This window comes from Cydia strobilella, chromosome 1, assembly GCF_947568885.1.
Source record: "Cydia strobilella chromosome 1, ilCydStro3.1, whole genome shotgun sequence".
Taxonomy (NCBI): Eukaryota; Metazoa; Arthropoda; class Insecta; order Lepidoptera; family Tortricidae; genus Cydia; species Cydia strobilella.
Genome location: NC_086041.1, coordinates 1,981,805 through 2,004,473, shown reverse-complemented (window position 1 = coordinate 2,004,473; position 22,669 = coordinate 1,981,805). Strand labels below are relative to the sequence as shown.

Here is a 22,669-nt window from a genome sequence, read left to right as displayed (position 1 = left end):
GACGATATAACTGAAAAAACCGGCCAAGTGCGAGTCAGACTCGCGTTCCAATGGTTCCGTACATTACACAATTTTTAACAATGTACCTATTTTTTATGTGAAACTATGGAATGTTGTGAAACGTAGGGAACTGTCAGACATACATTTTTACATTTTATTGCACAAAAGACAAGTTTTACAAGATGACAATTTATTACTACTAATATACTAATTACTAAGCTATTTATAATAAACCTTTCACTATCTAAATATTAAATCAAGTAGTACCTGTAGGAAATGTATAACAATATATAATATTTTGGTAATGGAAATATAAAATGAGAAAATTGCCAAACTTTACTGACGCCTACCATGACTAAATAAAACGCTCGCTGCGTTTCGTTTACCTATTTTGACTTTTGACAATCACCTGATTGTGTCACTGTCTGCTGTCAAGTGTCAAAAATCGTCGCGAAATTCGCGAAGCGCGCTCCGCGGTCCGCTCGGCGTGTTCGAACTGATAAAACACTCGTGTTTTTTAATATCCAGTGATAATGGCAGAAACGGAAGATATAAATAAGAAGGTAACTAACTACATAATACATGTTTATGATTACGTTCGTTGATAAGGCGTAATAACAGCGGCATTTATCTACTGTAACCTTGCCTCTGCTTAGAGGTCAACACTTGACGATTAGGCGCTCGGATCGGACACAAGCTATTCTTAAAACATAAATAAACAATTAAGCTGCAATTACTTGACTGATGCAGCGTCTTAGCATTGCTATTAGCTGAATGATATAGCGTTTTTATTACGATTATAGGCACATACCGGTTGTAAAGGAGTTTTAAAGTATACTTCGCTACAAAAAATAGCAGTTTTCTGTAAAGAGGCTTGGTTTTATAAGGGCTCGGTCACCTCATTTAAATTGACCATTTTGGAGCAAATAAGTTTCTCATTCATGTTCTTAAAATCTATAAGGAAAACATGCAGATTTTTGTGATTAAAATCATAAAAAAATAATAAAGCTTAAGTATAAGTAGGTATTTAATAATGAAAACTAATTACAAATTTGTTTAATGTCATGCAACTCAGTTTGCCTCTTGGCAAAGGCCTCCTCCATGAGATATCTACCCATTTTAGCTTTTCTATGTTTACTTATGATTTACAAATATATAAGTCAAAATGACAGATAAAGACAAACCATTCATACCTAATTCTGGCTTGTAATGCGTTAATAACATTTTAAACTCTTGCGTTTTGAACACATATTAATTATACAAACGGGTCTACCGCAATTTAATTTCATTGTTTTTACCTTCCGACATTTCAGCTGAGTTGCACCAGCTGTGGTCGCGGAAAGACTGACGTCCCAGCAAAATGCCAACGGGGATCTAAGTAAACAACACTAAACTACTCGGAATTAGTTTATAAAAAGAAACCCCGCGAATTGATTGTCGCGGTAGACACATTCGTATAATTCAATATTTGTAATGCGTTTATGAACAACGACATAACACAATAAGATCATGTAAATATATTTTTGGAACTTTGGCTGGTAATGATATTTAAACTTGACCGTACCTGCTCTATAAACAACTCAAAAATTACCTATTCAACACGTTCACTGTGGTTGGGTGTCTAAAGACCTCTTGCAAAGTATGGTTAATTACGAGCTACATTTTTTTTTTCCTATTCTCACTAAGTTTAGCAAGGTGGATTCTGCCAATGTCGAGGTGTGTAGACTTTTGACTTGTGAGACGAGAATGTTCGGTTAAATTTTGATCTTGTGGAAGGATAGGCTGGGAACCTACAACAAACAGACAAACACACAGATATTATGGACATCACAGACAAACAAATGACATGACACAATTCACATAGTACCAACATTAATGAAAAAGAGCGGAAGGCGGATGACACTGTTATGGCAAGCAACATAGCAGATGAAATGGAGGAAAAAACGTAGAAATGTGTTTTTACGAGCTACATTAATTACCACAGCAAATATATTGACACTGATAGTTTTGATTGGTTATTTCATTCAGTGTCTGGACTTTGCACCTTATTAAGTACTACATAAGGTTCACATTGAGTGAAATAAACAAACCATTGAATTAGTCCGACATTTCTAAAACTGCTATTGTTATTGGCTTGATTCACTCATTAATTGCATCTTCCAGGCTAATGACAACCGGCTGAGACCTGCGGTAAGACCTAACAGCCTTTTTAGCATGCTGGTAGACTAACTTATAGTTGTAACTTAGACAACCGGCTGAGACCTGCAGTAAGACCTAACAGCCTTTTTAACATGCTGGTAGACTAAGTTATAGTTATAACTTTATAGTTACATATTGGTAGCCTAACTTATAGTTATAACTTAGACAACCGGCTGAGACCTGCGGTAAGACCAAACAGCCTTTTTAGCATGCTGGTAGACTAACTTATATTATAACTTTATAGTTACATATTGGTAGACTAACTTATAATTATAACTTATAACTTTATATTAACCACCATTCATTCATACTCTACGTAGTGACTTTATAGGTCATACTGAACAACTTTTATTATGAGAGCAATGCCGAAATCGCGAAAAAAAATTGGCTGTTTCATACATTCCGGATTTTCCGGCTGATGTGATGCCGCTGATTTCTTTGTGACAGCCGAAAGTTTTTCGCGATTTCGGCATTAGTCCCATAATAAAAGTTGTTGAGTATGACCTATAAAGTCACTACGCAGAGTTTGAGCGGTGGTTAAAATTTCACCCTGTATAGATAGTCTGGCAAACCAATTTTGTCAGTAGGAAAAAAAGCGCGAAATTCAAATTTTGTATTGAAGACCCTTCGCGCCTACATTTTACAATTTGCTGTCTTTTTCTACTGCCGGTAATGGCTTGCCAATCTATAGTTACATATTGTGAAGATCTGGCGCATGAAACCATACTTTTAAGTTTTGGATCTTAAAGACATTTCACTCACTTTTCACATAAAAAATACATTGTTTGAACTGTGTAATGTACTGAACCTTTGGAACGCGAGTCCGACCCGCACTTAGCCGGTTTTCTTATTATTAAAACAAAAAAATCAAAAACACGATATCCGCGTTCCTAAGCACGCTTATCCATTCGCTCACGCTTAAACTCAGTGAGAGTGAGATAAGAACACGAAGTCACGAAGAGTGAGATTTCATGAGCGTAGCTAGAGGATATGGCGCCCGGGGCAGTCACCAAATTTGCGCCCCCTGACGACTGACAAAAGTTTCCCTGCTGCTGCCTTTTGCCCATTTTGCCCCCCCGTTGGATGGCTCCCGGGGCACTTGCCCCCTCTTCCCCCCCCTAGTTACACCACTGAGAGTGAGATAGTGCTACGTTATATTATGGCAAATAAATAATTAATACCTAGTTAGATAACGTCACAATAATACCTACTTAATGCCTACTCTTACACGTGTCTATTGCAAATGGTTTACGCCGTTTTACTTCTACGCCATAGATAAAAAAATATATGATTTCTTATAACTAAATACAGTTTCACATACCTGTCACCTATTAATTTACTCACAGAAAATATTATAAGGTTATTATTGCATTCCGTGAATTTAATCATAGGTTTTTACTGAACATCTTTTACTATACAACTAGAAAGCAAACTTTTTTTTATTAAAAATTTTGGTTGGCAGTGGGATACGTCATTACCAAACAAAAATAGAGATGACTGGATCGGTCGTGAGGGGTGGGGGGAAATGACCGAACGGGATAGTCTTATGTATCTTTTTTTTTTCATACCACGTCGGTGGCAATCAAGGCATCAAGCATACGGCCCGCCTGATGGTAAGCAGTTACCGTAGCCTGTGGACGCCTGCAACACCGGAGATATTACACGCGCGTTGCCGACCCTAACACTCCTCTCCCTCGTTGAGCTCTGGCAACCTTACTTACCGGCAGGAACACAACACTATGAGTAGGGTATAGTGTTATTTGGCTGCGGTTTTCTGTAAGGTGGAGGTACTTCCCCAGTTGGGCTCTGCTCTAGATCTGGAATGACATCCGCTGTCCTGTGCCCTACCACACAAAGCGAGATGTCATTCACAGTGCCCATACCTCTCTTTAGTGCCCATACCTCTCTTTCAGTAAGAGCAGAGAAAGCGCTGTTATTGTTTGTCCTTGTCACAGTCTCACATTTTTTTTAATTCCCCACCGTAAATTTAGTATGGTTTATAGTGGGCTACAAATCTTCTCGACCAATCATATTGTCGCATTGCGTATGTTTTGTCCCTCACGGGAGTCACGGGCACACGCGTATAGCTGATCTATGTAATGCTAGGTCTATGTGACCAAAGGTGGAAAAAATGTTAACTAGTTCGCTTTCGGATGAAGGAAGCGCCTGGCGCAGGGATTGGATACCGGTATTTTTTGTATGGGAACGAAAACGGTATTTTTTCGTTACTTGTTAATTTATTTATTTCATTTCTAATTGGGCAATCTGATTGGAGTATAAAATGAGTGTGTAGTCTCTCTTACGAAAATCGTTTTTTCCAGATCGCAATTTTTGCCTTTCGCAATTTTTACCATTTTATTTTTTCTCAATAGCTTCCTATCCCGAAAGCATTTCTAACCAATCGCATATTTTCCCATTAATTTTATTTTCCAGTAGGTACTTAGCTTATTTTCCTGTTACGTTTTAGTTCGTTGGGTGGATGACATTCAGAAAATTGCGGGTCCCTTTTGGATTTTGGATGGCGTACTCGAAGAGAGGCCTATGCTAAGCTATGGGCGATAAAGCAGTGGCTGATATGATGATGATCAGATGAGTGGGATATGGAAGCACTCATTATACCCTGACGAAGTCGTAGGCAGAAGTTAGTATTACTATCATCCATAATTCTCTAAATACTCATATCATTTTTACTGGTCAGAGACCTATGATAGCTTATCTACTCCAGTATCGGTTCGTCCTCTACGGCGCCATCATTATTGCGGCAGTTATTGTCCTGACAGTTGGCGCATAGACTAGACGTCTCCCGCCATAACTTTTAGTGCGTTTCGTTTCTGCTCGTGAATATGGATATACTTAGTAAGGTGCGTTTTTTTTTACGTTAAATTAGACTTTTTTTATTTTTATTTAATTACGAATGAATCGGTATCGCGGACGTATATTAATAATCCTGAAATGTGTTTCTTAAGTGGATTAATTGAAAATAATAAATGATGTTGATGGCCAATATCGACATTATTAACGAACTTTAATCAGAACTTTAATATAAGTTTTAGTACTAGGAATATTCTTCTATTTTCATTTTCCCGCGCAAATATCAAGTGATATTTATAGGAATGATAGGTATCTTGTAAATCCAAAATTCCAAATTCTAAACTATGAGGTAAATTTACTCCAAATCCATTCAGTATTTGCGCTATTAAATACTAAAAATGTCTTTAAACTTTAAATGCTACATATATCATTATATGTCGCTCCTAAGCAGTTTATGTCGCTCTTGGAGTCTTCGTAAAATATAAAGATAAGGTCATTAACATTCTGGTACAGACAAGTGCTATGTGATAACCTGGTGATAACCTTTACGTCACTGACGGCCAAAAGTCCAATTCTAAGTACAATTTTTTTTTTTTTTACAGCTGATCTCAGTAATAGACTAAAGCACTGTTCCATTCATTTATATGCCGACGCAAGTTTACTTATCGTTTGACCCACAAGAGACAGCACAGGCAGTAGAACCTAGCTACTGGCTAGTATCCGGCCACGAAATCGCGCGGCGGAGGCAGCGGCGAGCGGCGGCCATAGGTGGAAACGAAAGGTCAGATAGCTGTGTCTCGCTCCAAACTATGGCCGCTGCTCGCCGCTGCCGCCGCCGCGCGATGTCGTGGCCGGGCCGTAATGTCGGCGCTTCGTAACTGATAGCACAGGATTCGGCCTTGGTCCAATCAAAACAAATCATCTGTGTGCTCACTGCATTCAAATTTGACCTCTATGCTTTAGGCATTAGGTCGTACGTAGAGAAATATGCGGTCAAATAACTACGCGTGTCTTTTGGAGCAATTAGTTTTGGGTTATCTTAGACGAGGCCGTTCGATTTTCCGGCTAATGATGATTTAAATAAATAAAGAATGTAGATAGTAGGTTATATAAACTGTATAAAACCGTAATAATACTTACGCTAGAGTTTAACTGTGTAATTTATAGTTTTATTTAGTTATTTTAAAATAAATCTACATATTTCTGTAAAAAACAATATCCCGCATACATATCAATGTGGTTCAGTAAGGGGGTGGACTGAAAATCAGCGCGCTGGCGCAGCATATGCTGAGCCCGTTCCTTTTGTCGCGCATGCTAATTGTTAATGTTATTTTTAAACATATTCCTGTAATCTCTCTTTTTTTGTGTGGCAATAAATGTTTTCTTATTCTTATATTCAAATATAAATATAGTTAAATACAGGATGGACTGTCAGTTAACATTTTTTTTTATAATCTGGTTTTTATGGAGGCTTTGGACACTCTAGGTGAACATGTCAGCCTCATGGGTGCTATCATAGTTCCCTACTCAAGGGAGAGGTCAATAAAGTGGTGAACACTGATTGCTTTGTCCGGTATAGGCTCTGGCAGACCAACAATTGATCTGTCCATTGTGCATGGAGCCCAGACTACCAAAAATTATTTTTCTCAAGTCCGAATTCCGGACGCATTTCAACAACACGTGAGACAAGTCATCAGTCTTCTGACAGTTTGCACACAGTGGTGACGATTTAACACCCATCATGCACAGACAGTTAACATTTAAAATTACATTTTGAATAACAAAACATTTGCACAGGAAAAAACATTTATTTGTACCTAATGAAAGTAGACAAAATTGATATTTTTCAAAGCAATAGGTAAAATCCAAAACGTGACCGTTTCTCTTTCTGGCCCTCTTGGAATGCAACCTGAACTGAAAATTTTCGTTACTGCCTAAAAACATTAATTTGATTATTTTTTGCATTTCATCGCATTTTTTTCTTCAATGGATTTAGCTTTTCACTTTTATATTCATACATTTAATTTTTAACCTTATTTATATGTAGTGAAAACTTAGTGTTTGACAGCCTAATTAGGGTATTTGACTCTATTTAAAATAAATGATTTTACACAATGCATGAAATAAAGCACCAGAAAATTAAAGTTATTTATTTATTTATAAGATTAATTTACTGATTACTTTAATTTGTTTAGATAATATGTATGTACAGAATAACTAATAGTACTACCGCCTTTATTTCTGATGTTTCGACACATGTTTCACTGGACTGGACCACGAGGTCGGCCCGGGTATAAATAATATGTTTTAATACTTTTAATATGTGTTGAAAACTTGAAAGTTTTAAATGTTAGATAAATGCAAGTTATCACTTAATCAGTAAATTTAATTTTATTAACATACATAACAAATTACATATCTAAGCATAAAAAAAAATTAAGTGATAAAGGTAACAAAATAAATTTGCGATAGACCCGGGTATAAATAATAAATATGTTTCAATACACTTGTCTAGTTTCAATTCTGCCATTGTTGTGTACAAGCTAATAGACATCTAACCCTGGTGTGATTGTGATTAGTTGGATTACCTTATCAGTTTAGATTTAGGAGATAAAAATGAGTAAAAAAGCAATATACAAGATATGTCAATCCCTGCTATATAATATCATAAATGCGAAAGTAACTTTATCTGTGCGTCTGTTATATCTTCACACTTATATACGCCTGAAATAAACGATATATTATTTATTTATTTATATCGATTTAATAAAAAAATTGTATGGACTAAGTTCGAGTCCTGGAAAAGTAAATATATGGGATAATTTTTTGATTCGGTCAAGTTATGAACTCTTAAATTTTTGTTTTAAATTATGCGCGCGCTTTTTCATCTCAAAGCATAGAATTACCTGCAAGAAAAGAAATGCTAGATGTGGTGATGTAAATTGTAAATGATTCAGCAAGCCGTTTTTAAATTGCACAAGGTTTTCTGTACTAATATAACCATTATCAGATTTTAGGGTTCCGTACCCAAAGGGGAAAAACGGGACCCTATTACTAAGACTCCGCTGTCCGTCTGTCCGTCCGTCTGTCCGTCTGTCTGTCTGTCACCAGGCTGTATCTCATGAACCGTGATAGCTAGACAGTTGAAATTTTCACAGATCATGTATTTCTGTTGCCGCTATAACAACAAATACTAAAAACAGAATAAAATAAATATTTAAGTGGGGCTCCCATACAACAAACGTGATTTTTTTTGCCTTTTTTTGCGCAATGGTACGGAACCCTTCGTGCGCGAGCCCGACTCGCACTTGGCCGGTTATTATGACAATTTTGGGTCGTCGAAGACGGAAGAACACACAAAAATTGCTGATGAAAAAATCTGCATTATCATTCCGTCAATTTCAGAATAGTTACTGCTGTTTACTTAAATGATCGTTATCTGTATCAAATGGTTTTTTTATACTACGTCGGTGGCAAACAAGCATACGGCCCGCCTGATGTTAAGCAACCCCCGTAGCCTATGTACGCCTGCAATTCCAGAGGAGCACATGCGCGTTGCCGACCCTAACACCGCACCCTCGTTGAGCTAAATGCATCCTTTAAATTGCACACGGTTGACTTTATGACAATTATTATGACAATTATGGATCATTGAAATGAAAAAGACACAAATTTTGTAAGCTGATTAAAAAAGTCTTCTTTATCTCTGCTGCTGTTTTGTTTACTTTGATCTTTACTTTATCTTTATCCTTATTTATCACATTTAGCATTTATCAATGTATCAGACAAGGGGGTCCCTTTGTTTGACATAATTATTGAAAGTCATAATGTAATGATTGTCATATAATCAGTAGTCATAATTCTGAAACCGTTAACTTTTCAGGATTTTCCTCAGGTTATCCTATAGATAGGTTAGGTTAGGTTTGTTTTATGGCTATCCTGAAAAGTTACGCGTTTCTGAGAAAAACCAAATTATGACTAACGAAAATGTGGACAAACAATACATTATGACTTAAAACTATATGGGAAACAATATAGACCCATCAGACAAGATGTGGATGATATGACAGTGACGCAACAGCGGTGTCAGCATGGTTGCATTTTTATCACCTGTCACTATGCCTGTCACTTTCGCACTTACATACTTGTTAGAACGTGACAGGCATGGTGACAGGCGATAAAAATGCTACCGTGCTAAGCCCGCTTTTATTTGGTTCCGTTTTCAAGGTTTGAGGTAATTGGTGTGGCCGCGTTTACACCGTTCCCGGCCTGACATTAAAGTGTAGTGTACATTTGAATAAATACCTATTATAAGACACTCTTACACAAATCAACCTGTTACATCCAATAGTTAACTCAATTAGGCTTGTGTTGTTGACAGGGTGGAAAAAAATAATGGGGCCTGGAGGGAAAGTGCCTAAAAACCATAAGTTAGCACATTTTACTTAAAGGAAACATTCTTTTATTTTTAAAAAGAAACTTTGTTTGAAAGGGTATAAACACCTCACAATTAATCCAATTGTCATCAGGTCAGGACCCGATGATGATCCTGAAAATCTCGACGGGAAATTTCGACTTAAAGTGTAATATGTATCACGATTATGAAAATAGTGCTGCTCTGCTGCTTCAAGATTGGCAATTATCGAATAATAAGAACACGGTATAATATATTATGCAAGATCAAATTAAGCATTCGTAAAGTAGACGAATAGTGTTCACGACAAACGATTTTATCGAGTTACCCTTCCACTTAAACTTAGGTAGGTCAGACTTTACATTATTTTTTTAATAAAATTCGCAATAATATTCGTAGCCCGAAAAAATGCTGTTAACAGATTTTCATTAGATATTATTGCGTCACGGCCACACCCACATTACACCTGCATAAATAAAACAATAAGTTACATACTCGTACCAAAGAGGATATAATAGGATAAAGCGGTACTGTCATAGTAAATTTTGTGACCACAAAAAATTCACTGCCATCTATCGACACACTTTAAAACTAAAGATGAAGATTTATAAAAATACGATAAAACGCATTTAAATATGGAAAAAAGATTTTTATTATTTGCTATAATTATTTTTATATGATTTTGACCCATGTTCTTTCACTGATACGCGTTAAAATTGTTAAATAACAAACGAAACCGTCAACGCCCTCTATACGAGAGTAGGCGAAAGGTAGTGGCGCCATCCAGGGCTCGGAACCGGTATTTTTAAAAAACCCCGAAATAGCCCAATATTTTGAATTTTTTTATGCTCATTACGTAGGACTGAATATTTAGAAAACAATTTTGCATTATTAAAACGTCCCATTAAAAATGAAATTATAAACAAAAGAACGAAAAAGAACGTAATAATACCGGTATTTTTGTATGGAGCAAATACCGGTTTCCGACCCCTGGCGCCATCTGATCGAGAATCAAATTTTCGTGATTTTCGAGGCACGTTTTTTACTTAGACTGTATCCATCTATTACGGAGTTATATCTATCTTTGCTCGTACATAAATAAGAATACAGTTACGGTGTGACAGACGCCTGTGATACCAAACAGCGATCATACAAACTTATAAAGAAATTGTCGAGAACCTTATATCTAATCAATTATAAAGCTTATCTTCGCTTGTCGCAGCTACGATCTTTGCTGGTAGGGCTATCAGTATTAGTTCAACGTTCAGTCATCGCCAGGATATATAGAGGCGCACTTGTTTTTAGGACATAGTTAACTTAATTTTTTTTTTTGATTGAGTGTTTTGACCTTTTGAGATAATGCCGGGAGAAACTGAATTAGTGAGATCTCTGGTTAGTAATTATTTTATAAACATCAAATTGTCGATAAATATAAAAAAAGACACGTGGATACAATATTTAGTTGTGATTTGAAGATATGTTTTGTAAAATTTTCTTACGCAACATCGTACTCGTAAAATACGTTGTTTATGTTAATTTTACAGTTTAATATTTACACAATTTCGCATAATGAAGTACATTTTGTATCTAGATGTTTTATGTCTAAACGTTGTGGTTTCTTCTTAATATTTGGTGTTTCTGTGTGTGTATCTTTGTGCATGAGTGATAATAATAAAGGCTTCTCTTAATAATCGATTTTGTTAAACGCTGTTACTAAAATAAGCGTTCCAATCAAGGTAGGTATGTAAGTTTTAAATTGATATTCCAGATGATTTATAAAAAAAAAACACTCGGTAATACTAGACTTAAATTGACCGGGATATAGACCGTGATTACCTTTTGTATTATTTATGAGCTTCCGATATTTCGACGCAGTTATATGCATCATGTTCACAGGTGACTGAAGATAGCGGGTAGGTGTCAAAGTTGTGTAGACAGCGCTCGGTCTACCCTCATTCGCTGTCTAGCTGAGCGCTGACTACACAACTTTGACACCCACCCACTATCTTCAGCCACCCGTGAACATGATGCATATAACTGCGTCGAAATATCGGGAGCTCATAAACTATACAAAAGGTAATCACGGTCTATATCCCGGTTAATATAAGTCTAGTGAAACTAACCGTGAATCATTCAAAACTCACTCGGTAATAGTAACTCTTTTTAGCAACGTCAAATGATTGGCCACATTGGCCAGACAATCGAAAAACATGTAGTCACAAGTTTTTTTAATTTATTTCTACATGCCTTTTTAATGTGTTTTCAGATACCCTTAATCACGTGCACATATATTTATTGTATTGTATTGTATTCATTTAATTCAAGCAACATGGCTCATAACTGCACCCACCTTGACATTTTATCTGTTTGGCCCTATGGTTGAATGGTGGAGGATGCCACGAGGCATTAAGTCCGCCATTTGTACTTTTTTTTGAGGTGCAATAAAGTTTAAAATAAATACTTGTTTACTATATGTTAGACGTGAGTTTATTCAGATGTTAGCGATGAGGCAAACCTGATTATGATTAGTATCATAGAGTAACTTATACTAGAGCGGTACTGTCATAGTAAATTTTGTAACCCCAGTAAATTCACTGCCATCTGTTGACACTCTTTAAAACTAAAAATAAATATTTATAAAAATACGATAAAATGTATTTAAATATGGATAAATGTTTTTTTTTTATTTTCATTAATTATTTTTATGATTTTGACCCATTTTCTTTCACTGATATGCGTTAAAATTATAAATAACAAACGAAACCGTCAACGCCCTCTATACGAGTGTAGGCCAAAACTAGTGGCGCCCTCTGATCGAGAATCAAATTTTCGTGATTTTCGAGGCACGTTTTTTCCTTAGACTGTATCCATCTATTACGGAGTTATATCTATCTTTGTTAGTATTAAGGCGGTTCCCTGAGCCAGAAGGCGAAAAATCTCCTCATATGATCATGTTTTTCTAAGAGGCGTTGATATTCGTAGACGTGGAAAAAATATATGTAGTTCTTGACTATATTATCTTTAACAACATAGCTACACGAATACACGAATTATGACACTTCGCTCGATACAATTAATTCCCAAAGTAACCTCTCACTCGGACTTTTAATCCAGCTTTACTCGGTTATTTATTATGTGATACTATAAACAAAAAAAGAAGAAAAAACAATCTTAACTTAAATAGTAATTTCATAGCTTTCGAATTTCGATATTGTAAGGTAACGTTTTTAAAATAAATAAAAATCGACAAAATTCGATCAAAATTGACACTTGGCGCGCATGATCTTTCCCGTTCTTTCTTGCGAAATGTGACAGTGACAGCGGCAAACCGATGGAACGGCCTTAAGTTAACCCGCAGATATTGACGATATGGAGTATTTGATCATAAGCGAGAAACAGGAAATATGACGTATTTATTTATTCATGATATTCACGATAAATTACGTAGTTAGTTATACCTATTACATATTCTGCATAAAAAATACAGTTCAAGGTTTCCGTAGGTATAATGTAAATTTCTGTAAATTTGTATGGACGTGGGGTACCTTTTCTCTGCAGCTGACTGTACAGTCACAGTCAATCATATATATTAGAGCGGCCAAGGTGTTCACAAACATCTGAACAACAAAGCCTCTTTTATCAAGACGTTAAAGCGCATTTTTGAGCACCCCGACCGCTCCTATACACGGTGTTTCATGACCCACTGAAAACCTAAAAACAGTTTATTCAGAATCGATAGGAGAATCGATTGCGCTATATTTTAATGGGGGTAATTTTTTATTATTATTATTTTTACATGCTCAGTCTACAAGCATAGAGTAACTTATACTAGAGCGGTACTGTCATAGTAAATTTTGTAACCCCAGTAAATTCACTGCCATCTGTCGATACACTTTAAAACTAAAAATAAATATTTATAAAAATACGATAAAATGTATTTAAATATGGATAAATGATTTTTTTTATTTGCATTAATTATTTTTATGATTTTGACCCATGTTCTTTCACTGATATGCGTTAAAATTATTAAATAACAAACGAAACCGTCAACGCCAGTACGACAGTAAGCCAAAACTAGTAGCGCCCTCTAAACGAGAATCAAATTTTCTTGATTTTCGAGGCACGTTTTTTCCTTAGACTGTATACATCTATTACGGAGTTATATCTATCTTTGCTACAAGTTTGTAATGCAACAATATCATTAACTAGCATTTGACACGTTATTTGTCAATGAGCAACACCCTTAACTGGCCATTGGTAAAGCTTATCTCGTTGTAGTAAGGTATGCAAATGGTCAGTTAACACTGTTAACTTAACAGTGTTTACGATGGTAACTAGCAATTGTTTGATGTCATTAAAACGACGAAGTATCTTGTGTAGAATTACCAGTCGAATAAAATTGTTAAGAAAACTAAACAATAAATATTTTTTTTAATATTTATCGGATTAAAGAATCAATACTCAAGAGTGTAAAAGAAAAAAAATCTGTTGGGGTGTCTCTGGTTTTCTGTGCCTCAAGTAACACCGTATACATTGTAACATTTGTAACTAATGAGAGTGAGTGACCTCTTGTTTTGCCGAAAAACTTTTCATGGAATTGCTAGACTTATATTGACCGGGATATAGACCGTGATTACCTTTTGTTTTATATCGGGAGCTCACAAATAATACAAAAGGTAATCACGGTCTATATCCCGGTCAATATAAGTCTAGTGAAACTAACCGTGAATCATTCAAAACTCTTTTCATGGAATTGGTCGAAAACGTAATTCGAACTATTAAGTTTTTAGCGAATAAAAAAAAGTAAGTGCTTATACTGCTTATATTTTTTTATTTTTTTATTCCCTGACGGTAAATTTACAAAACGGTTTACAAAAGACATTTAAGACACTTAGCTTATATATACTTTGTTGTTATTGAATATCAAAAGAAATATCTATATCTAAAGGTAATCTCTCCCATAAATAATCGAGAAAAACATAGGTAGGTATAGCTTTTCTGGTGTTGGCGCGTGCCACGGCGCGTGCGGCGCTCACACACAAACGACCGCTAGCACAAAAGAGACAATGGCATTTGTTTAACAGATTACCGTTTTAAACGTAAAAAATATTTGAGATGAAGACTATAGCTATTGCTTACCTCTTTCGTACTATTAATTGTAGTTACGTGACGGTTAAAGTCGTCGTCAATAGAACTTGCAAACAGTGTAAACAAATATGACAGATTTTGTTAGCGTTTGACACATAACCTAACATATTTAGGAAGGTTATTTTCGCTGAAATATTAATAATTAACATTTAATTTAACAAAAAAATTATATAAATAAAATATTTAAGTATATAGACTGTTGATAAGGTCATAGTAAGAGCGAGATTACGAAGTAATGAGAGTAAAACGGTTTGTTTACATTGTTCGCAATTTACGTCGTTCTATTGACGACGACTTTAGTCGTATATCGTCCTTGCTACAATTTCAAACCCTACTCAGTCGACATAAGTGACATAACATATACGTAATATTTTATTACTACGAGTACTAACGGCATAACTGATCATTGATAGACTTTGTGTCTTAGGAGTTAGGATCTAGAATGGTTAGTGGAGTTTTAACGATGGTACGAACGACCTTCGGACATCGTTATTTATTCCCGAGCGGAATTGTAAACGTCATCCAGCGAGTCAATATAGCACAAGTATATGAGTCATTTTAATAAAGGTTAAAGTAGTCAATGGGCGATTTTATTTTCGTCACTTTTGATAAAATTTGATGAATAGATACATGAAGTAATAGGTAATAGTTCCCTATTCAGTAAAATATAAAAGCAATTTACCCATATGCTTTTAAAAATATTTCTCTCACGAAACCGTATGTAATTTTCGTGAATCACTGCAACAATCACTGCCGCCGCACGCCATTACTTTTGAACAATAATGCTTACAAATTACTAGTGCAACATTACAAATTAAAAAATGGCGACTATCTATTACAATCCTTTCAAGCTATAAAATTAATGCACTGTTTTGTACCTACAGTTTTTTATTGTTTAGGTAATGCCACACAAAATTCCGACAAGGTAGGTATATACTTACTCCACGAAAAATATTTATTAAAAATTTACTTTTCTTGAGAATGAGCAAAATTGTAAATACTTAGGTAGTTACTGAATTTATATTTTGTTCGAAGGACACCAGTTAGATTTAAAATGTACTTTTTATTTTGTAACTTTTGGTGACCTAAGCAAAGTTTGTCCTATACTGTTCACAAATTAAAAATTTCCTAACGGATTCGAATCCAGGACTTCGTAGCTATGGTCATCCATTTGGAAGGCTTGCGCGGAGCCGAAGCCAACAATCCAATAGGGGCCTCCTTTTGACACTTTAGTAAGGGAAGGAGTGGGGGTTTACACCGAGCGGATGCTGCCCTTGCCCGTGTCATGGGACGCACGCAGAGGCAGCACCCGCCGGGGTGTAAGGACTATTGGGAGTTGATAGAATCTAAAATGTACTAGGCTATTGGATTAAAGCAATTAATAAATCTTATTATTGTTAAGTTAATTTGTCATTATCGTGTTTACAGATCCGCAGTCACCAGCGAACCCCATCAGGCTCTCGCGACTTCAAAGAGGCAACCAAACGAGATGCCCTCGCACGTGTAGAAGTGGAACTAGAGAGGTTACTGGCAACATTACCCGAGGCCCGTAGACCGCTGGTCGTTAAGGAGTTCCAGGGGTTCAAGAATCTCTTCAGCCGATTCCTTGCTGAACGTAAGTGAGGCAGACATATCTCTCTCCCTTGCTCTTAAAGCTAGTGGAACTAGAGAGGTTACTGGCAACATTACTCGAGGCCCGCAGGCCGCTGGTCGTTAAGGAGTTCCAGGGGTTCAAAAATCTCTTCAGCCGGTTCCTTGCTGAACGTAAGTTAGACAGACATATCTCTCTCCCTTGCTCTTCAAGCTAGTGGAACTAGAGAGGTTACTGGCAACATTACTCGAGGCCCGCAGGCCGCTGGTCGTTAAGTAGTTCCAGGGGTTCAAGAATCTCTTCAGCCGGTTCCTTGCTGAACGTAAGATAGACAGATTAGCTCTCTTCCTTAAGCCCTCGCACAAGTATAAGTGGAACTAAAGAGATTACTGGCCACAATACCTGCATCCCGCTGACCGGAACCTCGGAAGGGAGTTCATTTCACAGCCGGAGCGTCCGCGGGAGGAAATTCCTCTTAAACCGCACAGTACGCGACCATTTAGATTCTAGGGTGTGAGGATGAACACCCTGCCGACGGCGAGCGGTGCGGTGATAGAAAGCGGCCGTTGGCATCATGTCAACCAATTCTTCAGAGCACATCAGCCCATTGTACAAGCGGTAGAAGACACACAAGGAGGCAAAGTCTCTCCTTTGACTTAAAGTAAATACTTACAAATTATTATGTCTCATTACAGAGGGCCCATCAGTAACATGGGAAAAGATCGAGAAACTCCCAGAGGGCGCTGTCATCGACTACGGCTCCCTCGAGACCCCAACCACAGACAACATTCACCACATGTTGGACAAGCTGGTGGTGGTCAAGTTAAATGGTGGTCTTGGGACCTCTATGGGTTGTAAGGGACCAAAGTCTGTAATACAAGTCAGGAATGAGTTGACCTTCCTGGATTTGACTGTGCAGCAGATTGAGGTTAGTATTTTTAACAACAGCAGGAATTTAAGAAAAGAAAATGCTTTCGCAGATTCCTTGGAAGAAACTAACAAGTAATAGAGGTGGCATACCTATTAAAGTTAATCAATATCTTTCTTCTTCTTCGTTGCACTCTTTACAGAGTGGTCGTGGCCATTATGTAATCTTTTGAGCGACTCGCTTAACATATACGTCGCCATACCTCCCGTAGAGCTGCTTTCCTGATTCACTTACTGTGGCCGACACACTGGCTTTGATTTGGTCGGTCCGAGATGGATGGATGGGATGGAATGAGATATTGGCGATCTTCCCCTACCCCTGACACCTCCCACTCTTCCTTGCACAACCAGAAGTTCTATGGATGTCCCGTCTCGCCGAGACACGTGTCCAAAGAAGTTGAGGATCCGAGTTTTGACCGTAGAAAGCAAACGCTCTTTTATGCCTAATTAAGTATCTTAACAAGCCTTAAAAAGCCTTCAGTCACCCGTTGACCACGAACGCTGTAAAGAGTTCGAAACGTCGGGATGTATTATAAATTCAATATACGCGATATAATCCGTTTTCATAGTTTTATTTCATAAGCCTTAAAAAGTTCAAAGTTCTAAACGACTTTTTGACGTTATCATTAGGACCTGACTGCCATCTGACATTCAAACCCAAAAAGAAATCTAGGTCTTATTATGACTAGTCCAATTTTCTCGTGTTGTTTTCCTTCACCGAAAAGCGACTTGTAAAGTTTCGAGAACACATTGGCACAGGGCGGACAAGCTATACATCAAAAATCACTTGCGTTTCTATGTGTGAAAACGGCCGTCAATCTGCTGTCGCGGGGCAAGGTAATTCGATTCGGGGCGGGTCGGGGTGAGACATTGGTGCCAGCCCAGGTTCGAACCTCCAGTAAGAAGGTCGCACACCTCACTGCTAGGCTACAATGCACATATATGTGACGTGTGTGTGTCTTTTGTATTCCAGCACCTGAACAAAACCTACAAATGCAACGTACCCCTCGTCCTCATGAACTCTTTCAACACCGACGAAGACACTCAGAAGGTCATTCGCAAATACAAGGGCTTAAAACTGGACATACACACATTCAACCAATCTTGTCATCCGCGTATCAACCGGGAGTCTTTGCTGCCAGTGGCTAAGGATGGTCTTGTACATAATGATATTGAAGCGTAAGTGTATTGTTATAAGGTTGCTTTTACGTTGGGTTTGACACTCGACATCATTCAACGACTTAGACATTAGCGTGATGCAGGTTCTCAACGATATTGAAACGTAATGGTATAGTTATAAAATCTATTTTGCATTGATTAGTGATCACACAGAAAGTCACCCTGAACTAATTGCCACTCGCTTGCATAGCAGGCTAATGTATAATGCACGCCTTGCGCAGGCATGTTGTATGATATTAATATACTTAGCTTAAACAATTTTAGTTAGTTAAAACAGTTTAAGAACAATGTCCAACTATTAGCTTTTCGCCTTCGATGTAGGTTTGTTAGTTACCTTTCGTGCCTCAGAGCGGAAATAGAAGCCCCGCGATAGCGGGGCTTCGTCGACTTTAAGGCAGATAGGACCCTAAGTTGGGAAGCGCTAAGGCTTGAAGTTGGATATACACACATTGAACCAATGCCCTCCACGTATTAACCGGGAGTGTCTTCTGCCAGTGGCAAAGGTTGCTTTCAAATTAGTACTGGCACTCGACATCATTCAATGACGTAGAGACGGCGTGCTGTCGGCGTGTTCCAAGCGATATTCAAGCGTAAGTTTATTGTTGTAAGGTTGCTTTTAGATTGGTCTCGACATAAAACACAGTGCTACAGGTTCCAATCGAAATCGAAGCGAAAGGATAAGGTAATAATGTCTAGTCTGCATTGATTTGTGAAGTGATTATAAAAAAACAAGTGCAAAATGCAAATACAATAAGGGCATAAGGGACGAGTCTCTTCTACCAGTGGCTAAAAATGGACATGTTCATAATGATATTCAAGCGTCAGTATATTGTTATAAGTTTGATTTTAGCTCCTCCACATCTAACTGCGTCATCTAGAGATACTATCGTACCGCTGGGCTTTCAACGATATTGAAGCGGAGGGGTATAGTATAGTAATAAAGTCGTCAACGCCAACTTTGCTTCGTGGCATGGGAAAAAAGCTTAGTTTATATTGTTCCTGTCTGTCGCATCAAGTAATTTAAAACCCTAGGACATTGCAATAGTGTCCAGTTTAGATTGACCACTAACCTTTTTTTTAGCTGGTACCCACCCGGTCACGGCGATTTCTACGAGTCCTTCCATAACTCCGGCCTTCTCCAGAAGTTCATCAAAGAAGGCCGTACCTACTGCTTCATCAGTAACATTGACAATTTGGGCGCCACTGTCGACCTCAACATTCTAAACTTGCTCCTCAACCCGAATCAACAGTCTATCAACGAGTTCGTTATGGAGGTAATGATAGTTTGTAAAAGGCACCTATGCTTCATCTGTTCAAATTTCAGATTCAGATATTTATTTATAAAATTAAGTATTTTACATGTCAATTGTAATTGTCTAATATTGACAATCTGGACACCACTGTCGACCTCAACATACTCAACCCAAACGAAGTCTTATCACCGTCACTTTTCTTCCGGGTCACCATTCATTCTTAAACACATTTTTTCAGGTCACCGACAAAACCAGAGCGGACGTCAAGGGAGGCACCCTCATCCAATACGAGGACAAATTGCGCCTCCTCGAAATCGCCCAAGTGCCCAAAGAGCACGTCGACGATTTCAAATCCGTCAGCCAGTTCAAATTCTTCAACACCAACAACTTATGGGCCAAACTCGACGCCATACAAAGAGTGGTCGAACAAGGCTCTCTTAACATGGAAATTATAGTCAATAACAAGCATTTAGGCGATGGCATAAACGTTATTCAACTTGAAACCGCTGTAGGCGCTGCCATGAAATGCTTTGAAGGAGGAATAGGCGTGAACGTACCTAGATCTAGATTTTTACCAGTCAAAAAGACGTCAGATTTGCTGCTAGTCATGTCTAACTTATACAGTCTTTCGCATGGTTCTTTAGTTATGTCTGAGCAGAGGATGTTCCCGTCTACGCCGCTTGTGAAGTTGGGAGACAACCATTTCGCGAAAGTGAAGGAGTATTTGAACAGGTTCGCGACGATACCTGATCTGATTGAGTTGGATCATTTGACGGTGTCTGGGGATGTTACTTTTGGAAGAGGAGTTTCTTTGAAGGTTGGTAGTACGTTTTTATTTGTGTGCTTATTTACGGAGCTTTATACGAGTATCCCTTACTAATATTATAAATGCGAAAATAACTGTCTGTCTGTTACCTCTTCACACTTACACTGCTGTTCTGAATTTCTGATTTAGATGAAATTTGGTATGGAGATAGTTTGAGACTCGTAAAAGAATAACTTACTTATTTACTTACTTCGCTGGCTCAGCGACCCGAAGTGGATCTTGGCCTCCGATACTAGATTTCGCCATTCGTTTCTATCCTGTGAGATCCGACGCCATTCAGCCGCTTGAATGTCACAGTGGTCTTTCTGGACCTCATAAAAAAAAGGATAAAATCTAACCAATGAGGATATAATAAGATAGAGCGGTACTGTCATAGTAAATTTTGTAACCACTGTAAATTCACTGCCATCTATCGACATACTTTAAAACTAAAAATGAAGATTTATAAAAATACGTTAAAATGTATTTAAATATGAATAAATGATTTTTTTATTTGCATTAATTATTTTTATATGATGTTGACCCATTTTCTTTCACTGGTATGCGTCTAAATTATAAATAACAAACGAGACAGTCAACGCCCTCTATACGAGAGTTGGCCAAAACTAGTGGCGCCATCTGATCGAGAATCAAATTTTCGTGATTTTCGAGGCATGTTTTTTCCTTAGACTGTATCCATCTATTACGGAGTTATATCTATCTTTGATCTAACTAATCTGATGATGGAGCCAGAAGATTAGTGGCTCATTGACGGCAGTCAGTACTGCCTTTTCTATACTATTTATCTATTATACACGGTGGCTAGCACTAACTGCATTCCCGTTGCCAGGGAGGTTTTGGGATTATACTGAGCAACTTTTACTATGGGACCAACCACGAAGTCGCAAAAAAAAAATTACCCTTCATTAGAAAATGGTCCAGCCAAAATGTATGAAACAGCCAAATTTTTTTTCGCGATTTCGTGGTTGGTCCCATAGTAAAAGTTGCTCAGTATAATTCCAAAACCGTATATACATCGTCGTTTAGTACTTACAACACAAGCCTTATTAAGCTCACTGTGGATTTGTGTAAGAATCTCCCACAATATTTATTTATTTATATGTTTCCTTACATCTTTTTTTTCAGGGCACGGTGATCATAATAGCGAACCACGGCGACCGTATCGACATACCATCCGGAGCTGTTCTTGAGAACAAGATCGTCTCTGGCAACCTTCGCATCCTGGACCACTAACTTATCGTACACACCTACTTTCCAAGACCAGAGACCAGTTAATGATATAAACTGTAGGTAACTTACAAGCATCGATATTTTGGAAAACAAAATCATCTGCAATCTGCGCATCCTAGACCAGTAAATGTTCGTATTTTTGCAACACTACTGACCAAAAGAAAAGTAATATGGATTATACTGTCAAGCCTTAAAGTACGTCTAGATATGTGCCATTTTCAACCAAAAGGGTACTTATTGTCCGCTTGTCAGTAAGGCGCTATTTCCATATAACTTTAATTAGAAATCAACCTTATCGACAAGCGACAATGTGGTACCTTTTGATAGAAAACGTCACATATGGCGAATGTACTGTGAACACCTCACCAAGGTTCAATAATTGCTTGCATTAAAACGATATGAAGCGCGGCTGCAGTGCGCGAACGATTTTCGAATAGCGTTAGCGGCATATTCGTTAGATCTGGACGCACTTTTAACTTTTTCGACCTTTTTTTATAACGCTAGTACATACTTAAAGCTTATGTAATGCAAGTAAGGATAATACCGTGTGTTATTTCAAACATTTGTTATAATAATTTTAAATTGTTGTATGTTTTAACTGAATAAGAACTTTGTTATACAATATTCATTTGGGGCGTTACATTTGCTTCCAAATGTGGTATATATATGTTTTTTTAGTCTCGACAGTATGTAAACACGGTCTTATCTCTTGTAGTAATATATTCCACATAACTATTAATGTGTTAGAAATTATTTAATATGTTTAAATACGATATACTTCATGTTTACAACTAGTCTACCTATAGGTGGGTGAATCAACTTTTTCTTGTCACTCGTTGCCATGGTTACGTTCTCCTGGGTCACTCTTAAAACCCCGATTTTATGGTAATTAAAATAACCAAACATGTATTTATAAATATAAGGCCTTTCCACTGAGCTACCACTAATAAGCACGTTTGTGGATCGTCATACAACATTCCGTCTAACAAACTGTGTCCCCTGGCTGACGGGACACAATAACAACAAGAAATAGTTGATTCACCCAGGTAACTAACTACGAAATCATGTGGATTCTGAATTATGTTAAGTGT

General features: G+C 37.4%; 1 protein-coding gene across 7 annotated transcripts; it reads left to right on the top strand.

The window, feature by feature from the left end:
- Positions 1–423: 423 nt before the first annotated feature.
- LOC134748792 (UTP--glucose-1-phosphate uridylyltransferase) lies at positions 424–22,629 on the top strand. Of its 7 annotated transcripts, XM_063683694.1 has the most exons (9): positions 424–563; positions 2,164–2,190; positions 16,001–16,095; positions 16,245–16,336; positions 16,859–17,091; positions 18,064–18,269; positions 19,351–19,543; positions 19,761–20,339; positions 21,474–22,629. In XM_063683694.1, exons 1-9 carry the CDS (start codon positions 534–536, stop codon positions 21,579–21,581), a joined length of 1,563 nt encoding a protein of 520 aa, XP_063539764.1. In that variant the 5' UTR covers positions 424–533; the 3' UTR covers positions 21,582–22,629. The 7 variants fall into 7 exon arrangements, with proteins under 7 accessions (XP_063539764.1, XP_063539686.1, XP_063540002.1 ...); XM_063683616.1 differs by lacking the exon at positions 16,245–16,336 and having other exon boundaries at positions 16,001–16,187; XM_063683932.1 differs by lacking the exon at positions 2,164–2,190 and having other exon boundaries at positions 442–563.
- Positions 22,630–22,669: the final 40 nt, after the last annotated feature.